The 8,256-nt window shown below is 37.3% G+C and overlaps 1 protein-coding gene across 1 annotated transcript in view; it reads left to right on the top strand.

Annotated features, from left to right (window-relative positions):
* Nucleotides 1-588: 588 nt before the first annotated feature.
* SEMA5A (semaphorin 5A) overlaps nucleotides 589-8,256 on the top strand; it is a gene marked incomplete at its 3' end in the record, with an annotated part of 211,185 nt that continues 203,517 nt past the window's right edge. Inside the window, exon 1 of the mRNA XM_084217356.1 lies at nucleotides 589-724. Coding sequence (XP_084073482.1) covers nucleotides 592-724 — 133 coding nt within the window. The 5' untranslated portion in view covers nucleotides 589-591. The remainder of the gene's footprint in view (nucleotides 725-8,256) is intronic.

Below are 8,256 nucleotides of genomic sequence, written 5' to 3'. Positions count from 1 at the left end.
AGAGCATTGAGGTGAATTTTGTCCTACCCCTTTCTGTGCTGTTCCATACAAACTTTTGCAAAAAATACATGCCCTAGGGCTGCTTTTCTCTCAAGGTAGTCATTCACACGAGGGAGCAACTCCTCTTCTACCTTGTACTTGCAAGAAGTCAAAGCACTCCTTCGTTTCTGAGGAAAGCAAGGCAGTGGATCAAAGTGAACAGGGAAGATAGACTTAAATGTTTGCTCTATTTAAGAGGATAAAATAAAAAATGTTGGAGAACATTCTTTTCTCCTCATGGTACAAAATAAAATAGAGGGGGTGATGAATATCAGTTTTTAATCCTGCTGGGTGATCAATTTTCCTAAATTGGGTAACTGATGATAGGTTTGTGAAGTAATTAGAGGAGCAGCTGACAGCATAATTTTGAGTAGTCAGATGCTAAACAAAAAGGAAGCAATGTTGTTCTGTTTTAAACTTCAAGAATTGTCAATTTTTTTCTATGGTTTGCTGTCATTCTTAAATAAATTTCCTTGAATTCTCCAGGTGCTTTTCCCACATGAGTGCAAGAAGAGTAGACAGTTAAAAGAAGTGACTGCTGTGGAGGACAGCATGACCACCATGAAAGGAAGCTGCTTCCTCACGCTGCTCTTGGCAGGACTTGGAGTGTTAGGAATGCTGGACTCAACAACCACAGAAGATACCCACTGCCACAGAGCTGAGCACCCAATTATTGCATACAAAGGTAGGATGTAAATGCCAAAAGTATTTTCCAGTAGTAGGCTAAGTATTGTGTAATCACTTCATGGAAACCTCTGCTTTTAATGTAGAATGACATGGGGGAAAAAGGTGCATTCAGTGCTGTTATATAAAATCTGGGCTGTATTCTATACAAATTAGATACAATTAGGCTTTTAAATTTTGTTCAGCATTTGTAACTGAATGTATCACTTAAAGGTAGGTGACTCATTTTCCTGTGTGATTAAGACCAGCCTGTACTGTTGCATGAAGTTATTCCTTTCCAAGTGCACAATTTTCTGTGTTTGCACTTAATTTCCTAAAGTTGCTCTTGTCCCCTTCCTTTGCTCCAAGCAGGTGTCTCTGGGTGGCAGCCCTGCCCTCAAGCTTATCAGCTGGTTGTCTGGATTTGGTGTTATCTACAAACTTCACAGTCTGTGTTCTATTGCCTCCCTTTCTTTATTAAGGCGTTAAACAGGATGGGTCCCAGGATCAACCCTTGTGTTATTCCACTTGTTGGTGGCTCAGATGGAGTAAGGGGTGTTAAACATTTACTCTCCAAATGATAGTTCTTGAATACCTTCTGCTAAACAGCAGATGCCTTCTTTGATGCCTTAGTGGTGGTATTGAATCCCTCAGTGTCATTCATTTCTGCTGCCAGTAGGTCAGATCTGCCCAAGCTGGATGCTTTCCCTGTTCAACCTTTCATCCCTGTTCAAACTTCCATTACTATTGGAGTAGTAGAAGCTGTTCCTGGACATTCCATGCAAAGAGTAACTCCCACTGAACTTTGTTTAACCTGACGTGATCCCTGCATGCCCATATGGTCTTTCTAAATTCCTCCTTGTCCCTGCTTGTGCCTGATACAGCCGTTTTTGGGTTGGAGCTGCACGAGTTCCTTCTTTCACCAGGACAGTCTCTTCATACATGTGGTTGTCATCTTGAGTACAGGGGTGGAATGCTGAGGAACAGTTGGAACAAAGCAAAGAATACTTGGAGGATGTTTTCTGTAAAAACCTGAGGCAGTTAATAACTTATCTGCCTTTTTTTTTTGTTTTTGAATTGAGAATTTTCCATTACTGTCACAACTTAGAGGGAGTTCCAAATAGTTTCTAGTTATGAGGATGTAGGGATTAAGATGTATTATATTACACACTGCATTCCTCCTGTTTTTCTAAGAAAGCACATGTGTAAGTTTTTTATTTCAATGAATTAGAATTTATTGAATTTTAATTGGAAAAAGATTTGTTTCCATTCTTTTCATAAACTTTGAGAAAATAATGTTGTGTTTTTTCCAGAAACTATTTTGTTCTGGCACTTTAATGGTCTAATAATAGTAATGGTACCAGCTGTCCTGTTCTTCAGTACACTGGAGAATGAGCTGTGTGCCTCAGAACAGCAAACCACCAGTGCATTGTGAAGGAGGGACCTTTATCACTCCCTTATTGATGGGCTAAATAGTGTGAGTTATTCTGATGAAATACCTGGTTTCCTTAGTGTTCGTATTGTGGTTTAATTTAGTGTAAAATGCTATTTTATCAGAACACGCATACACAATACTCTAAATTAAAGTAATTAAAGTAGAACGGTTAAAATTCTGGTACTTAGCTTCTTAATTTCACAAATCAAGAGATCACTGCATGTACTTTTTGGTTTTGTATATGCAACTGTAAAAGAAAATAATTGAGACTCATTAGCAGTGTTATGTTCTAGGAGTTGATTAAAAATGTGTTGTTTTCTGAATCTAATTCAGCCAATATTTAGGAGGGTTTCGTGAATTTAGACTGATCCTGCCTTCTAGACCTCTCTTGTTCTGTGTCATATTTAATTTCTTGTGATGTCCTTCCAGTTCTGAGTCACTATGCTAAGGTTTTTTGGGAATCGAGGCCATATTGCTCCAGTTGCATTTTTTGATATAGGCAAAGATAGTGTCACAGTTCAAGTTCACTGAAAAAACCCAATTTATTTTTTACTGTAAATATATTTGGGAAACATAGTTATATAGAAACATTAATGCTGAGATCTTTAGTATGAGATCTAGTAAGATTTTGAATACCAGAGTCCCTCTTGACCTTTATGGTAAAAATAGCATTAATTAGTACATATCCATGACATATCTTAGACTTTATGAACCGACATCTCTTGAAAAATATTCTGACGAGCTGTAGTTCATACTTCACACAATGATCCTTCATAGTCCTTAATAGCTCCTGAAAAGTACAGGTAGAAACACATTTGCAGTGCAGTATACAGCATGTGATAGCTGGGTAACCTACTTGGTGTGGGCAAGCAGCATTTAACTTGTAGCTGCAGGACTGCCAGTTAATGGAAAACAGAAGTTTTGATATCCCAGGATAAAGTGCCTGAGAGGTTTATCTTTGAATCTGTAGGTTAGGAACGGACTCATTGGGGTATCAGAATAGAAGAAGAGAGATGTGTGTGAGAAGCCACTCTCTGAATGAGTCATGCAATAGGAGTTGGCAGGTTTCAGCCAGCCACTTTATTGATACCTGTATTCTTCCTGAGACATTTGCTGATTTCATGAATGCCTATAGGAAAATGCTCTCTGTATCTATTGATGCCTTTAGTACTGCTAGAACAGTGTTGAGTTGAGAAATCAATTTGTAAAGTTAAAATCCCTTTGAGTGCTACATTAATGCCCTGGTCTGTAAAGTCATCTTGTAGCAATGTTACATCCACCAGAGCTAAATACTCTGCTAAACATCAACCAAGGCTGAGTGCTATTGAGTGGTAGGTGCTTTAGAGCTTGTAAACTCAGTACTAACTTTACAGAGATATCAACACTTTTATTTTACTTATAACTGATCAAAGCCCCTTTTTTTGTAGTTTCTGGTATGCCAAAGTAGCAATGTACTTATTTGATTTGTCTTCCTTTGAGAGGTAAGGTAGATGAAGTATAAACTATTAAATAAAACTAATGGAGTGAGAGTCTGGTGTAGTGTATGGGTGAACAGCTGCAAAAAAAAAAAAACTAATAAAAAGACAAAATAGTCCCCAGGAGTTGTCACAGTGAAATATGAAATGGGAGTATATCTCCTGAAAGAGCTTGCTTTCTTTCCCACTGCTCATCAAAAATTGCTCACTTAGGTGATGATTCTGTCAGGGTACCTTGTGTAGAGATGCATATACTATTTCTAGCACTGATTTTTCCAGCTAAATAGTTTTAGTTGAAGACTGTGATTTATTTTCTGATAGGAAATGCCAAGAATTTCACCCACAAGTTGAGAACTTTTGCTCAAATACTTTGTTAGCTGGTGGAAGAGGAAAAAGAAGATGCAGTAGTAGGAAATGCACACACTTTGAAAGGATATTTGACATGATCTCAAAGATTTCATTTAATGTCTCTCATACACAGTGCTAATAACCATGTTGTAACAACCATGTTGTTTATCTGCATAATTAATATTAGGACTGCAAAATGCACCTTTTTGCTCTCCTAGAATCTGTGATTAAGAAAATCTGCTATAGATCAGAAAAAGTTGGCAGCTTTAAAATTTCTCATCATAGAGCTTCCTTAAACTAGAATAAGGGGCTTTGTGTCTTCCTTGGAAGCTGAAAATTTCCTTTTCTCATTATTTAAAGTTGTTAGGAATTATCACAGAAAACAGATTTATATAAAATAGACCTGTAAGTATTGGAGTGACAGGATGAGCCCAGGAGTGAGCAGTTCAGTGTTTCATGTGGTGAAACTGAGCGATGGTGCATGGTCCCTCTTTGAAATTCCTTTCTCTCTCTCCCTCTCTCTAAGGAGGAGTCTGCATGTAGAAGTGCAAAAAATGTGCTAATCTGTTGAAATGCAGGCTTAAAGAAAAAGTAAATTAAAAAAAAAGTTTAAAAATCTGTCATCATATGCTAGGAATTCATCAGCTGTACAAACTAATTCCAATAGTTGGAGTCAAGAGCTTATAAATCAAAGGTAACTTAGAACTGGGTGAAAGGAAAGAGGGTGCAGATCATGGAATGGATACACAGAGACTCACTGTGAAAATCCTTTATCTTTACACACCTTTCCAAATGCTTATAATGTAATAAAAAGGAAATTATGAGGTAGCTTAAGAGTTAGGACAGAAAAAAGGCTTAAATAAGCTACCCGTTAAAGATTTTATTTCTACAAATTTTATTTTTATTAAATTTTACATTAAAAAATTAAAATTTTATTTTTATTACATTTTACAATTATTTTATTTTATTTTATTTGGATATATTTTTCATTTGCATGCAGATATGAAATAGCTCTGTAAGTGTATTAGGGTTTACTGATGGTCAGCTACTTGGGAAAAACCATTCTCCTAGTACAGCGAAGGAATTATAGTATGGTGTTTAACTTGTACAGTTAGAAAAGGCTGTAAAAACCACATTTGCTCTATGGGAAACAATGACACTTTATAAAGGTTGAACTATTCTTAAGCAAAAAAACCCAAAGCAAAGCAGTTTAATGGTGTTCTGTTTGTCTAAATATTTCCAGCATTTCATAGTCCACCTGCTCTACAGAACCTTTGTGGTAGCTCTCTGTGGACCTGACCTTTTATTAGATCATAAAAAAACCCAACCAAACAAAACCAAAAATGAAAACAATCAACAAAAAGGATAGAAATAGTTGCAGTAGCAGCTTGTTTCCCCAGACAGACACTTTTGCTGAACTTTGAAACACCAGACTTTTCAAAACTCAGCTGAAGACTTGTTCTATAGGTATCCATGAGGTAGAAGGGAAGGGGCCATCACAACTGCTTAGCAGCATGTGAGTGAGCTGGAAAAAAAATTGACACAAATACAGTTTCAGGTGTGAAATTTTAGGTCTGTCCTGCAGTTTACCTGCATAAAGTTAATTTCTTAGGCTTTTCTATAAGAAATAAAGTGCAGTTGTGAACTTGACTTAATTGATACTGGGAAAACAGCAGAGCTCATTTGCCTCGGGGCAAGTATCATTCTTCTAGGCTCCCATGAAATAATCAGAATTTAAAGTTGTGCTGTCTCAACAAAAAAGCATCAATTTACATAATTTTAGAAGCTATATTTAGGAATAATTTAAATACATACTCTGCTGTAACAAAGTTATCTGTTGAATAAACATGCTCAAAAATAGCATGTCTCAATCCATAGAAGAAATGAACTTAAACCCTTCATTTCAACTTGAGGTTAACCAGAAAAGAAAAATAGCATAGTTATTTTTAATTTCTTGGTTAGAGAATCCTAAGAAATATATTTTCTTAACCTTATTGTCTGACCACCACAGAACTCCCTTAGTTGATGTTTGTCTAAGTAATATAGACTCAGTACATTGCTCTGCTCATTTTGTCCTGTGGTTTGTGTGTGGAGTGCATGCACTTAACATGTGCCAAGAGGAAATGATATGAGGGCTGAATGAGGGAGGATAAATGGCATATGAACTTGGTTTTGTTTGTACTCTTCTCTTTCTCCTAATCTTGTTGGAAGTTTTCTTTTAAACTAATAGTAGTCTCCTAAGCTGCTTAGTTTTTTTTTTTTTTTTTCCCCAATTTTTCATAAATACATTTCAGACATGATCTGCCAGAATCTGCAATGCGATTAAGGTGTGTTTCTTTCCATTCTGTATCGTCTTTTGGGTTTTTCTTTAAATGAAGATGATTCATCAGTGAAGAAACATTGATTGCTAGATGTTGCAGCTTTGGTTTGTTTAGATGATAGGACTACAAGATTATTTGCACTACTTTGCCAAGAACCAGCCCATCTTAAGGAGGAAAATAATTCCTTTACCAGTTCTATACTTTTTTTGTATTGAATCAGGTTTGCTTTTACTTTTGTATAGGTGATTAAACTTCTGGTAGGGAACAGCAACCTTCAACTCTTTACTGTTAATTTTAAAAATACCTTTGGAGACTGAAGGTTGCTATCCTCCTATAATTCCCTGAATCACCATGTCATTGGTGCCCATTCCCATACAAATGAAGGAATGTCAGGGGATGAATTCTCTAAGCAAAGGACTTGCATACAGGTACTTTTTATTCCCCTCTGAAAGTGATAATTTTTTAAAGCAAGCATCAATTCACAATTATTTTGGCATCCCAGTCAAGTGTTGGACCTCCATGGAATGCTAATAATTTTCATAAATTTTGGTAATACAAAATTATCAGTGGCTGCAATGGCTAGTGAGCTATGCAGACATGTCCTATGAGCCTTTCCACAGCTGATTTGTTCCTTATTGCCCTAATGTGGCTCTTTAGGGCATGTGCAGTTCTCTGGTTGTTAACAAAGAGCAAAATGAGTGAGAGGCTCCTGCTGCATTCTGCTATCTGTACAAAGTGGTCAGATGGACTTAAAATCTGGAATTTTTGTACTTTTTCTTTTTTTCTTCTTCTTCAAAAGAGCTGTGTTTTTGCTAAAATGTTGTAAATCATCCAGACTGGGATATGTTAAATAAACAGATCAGCAATCAAGAAATAGAGCTCATATGCAGATGAAGTTCTGTCAATTTTTTTGTATGTGTGCTTAGAGGCAGAGGGAGCACAATATTGCTCTGATTTTTTTTTTTTTTCTGTTTCATGTTTTTCCCCACCAGATAGAATTTCAATTCTCTTCATAAGAAAAGACTGGAGAAAAGGGGGCTCAGGGGTGACCTTATCATGCTCTGCAATTGCCTGACAGGAGGCTGTATCAAGGTGATGAGCTGGTCTCTTCTCCAAAGACACAAGTGGTGGGACAGGAGGAAGCAGCCTCAAGTTGTGTCAGGGAAAACTTATATTGGATATTAGGAAAAGCTTTTTCATTGAAAGCATTGTTGTGCATTGAGGGAGGCTGCCCAAGGAGGTGGTGGAGTCACCATATCTGGATGTATTCAGTGCAGAAGTGGTGCCTGGGGAATTGGTTTAGGGGTGAACTTGGCAGTGCTGGGTTAACAGTTGGACTTGATGAGCTTAGTGATATTTTCCAACCCAAACTATTCTATAATTCTAAGTAACTCAGACTGCTAGGTCAGAAAAGATGTCAACAATGGCAGTCACTGGCCATCTGATCCTGGGCAGCTTTGTTTTCATACTTTGAAATGGCACAGTTACTGGAAAGACTCATTCCAGTGGTCTTCCCTTCCAGATCCTGTGCAGTGTTTATGGGGCCTATATTGCTGTCACTTGATGGCACCTGCTGCCCTTACTGCCTGTCACTAAATGTCACCTTCTGCTGCCTATCACTTTGCATGAGGGACTGGGAAAACCCTGGCCCATCCTTTGACCTTGCTTCAAGCTCTAAAATTTGAAGAATTTTAAGAGGTTGGGAGGAAAAACATTACTTTAAGTTTTGGTTTTCTTCCTAATTTCTTAAATAACCAGAGCCTTACCAATAACCTTACCAAGACACATTCTGTTTATTAGATAGCTTTGGTGGAAAGAGAGAACCACAGTCAGTGTTTCTTCAAAGTGTTGTTTGTTTTTTTTTCACATGCTTTCTTCCCTGTCTTCCTTCTGTGGCAGTGCTTGTCTGCTTTTGACAAGACTTCAGAACACTGGGTAGCTGCTGATTTTGTGTGGCTGAATGTGGTAGATACTC

This window comes from Fringilla coelebs (assembly GCF_963513975.1).
Source record: "Fringilla coelebs genome assembly, chromosome: 1".
NCBI lineage: Eukaryota > Metazoa > Chordata > Aves > Passeriformes > Fringillidae > Fringilla > Fringilla coelebs.
Note: the sequence above shows the minus strand (reverse complement) of the source record. Positions and strands in the feature narration are given on the sequence as shown.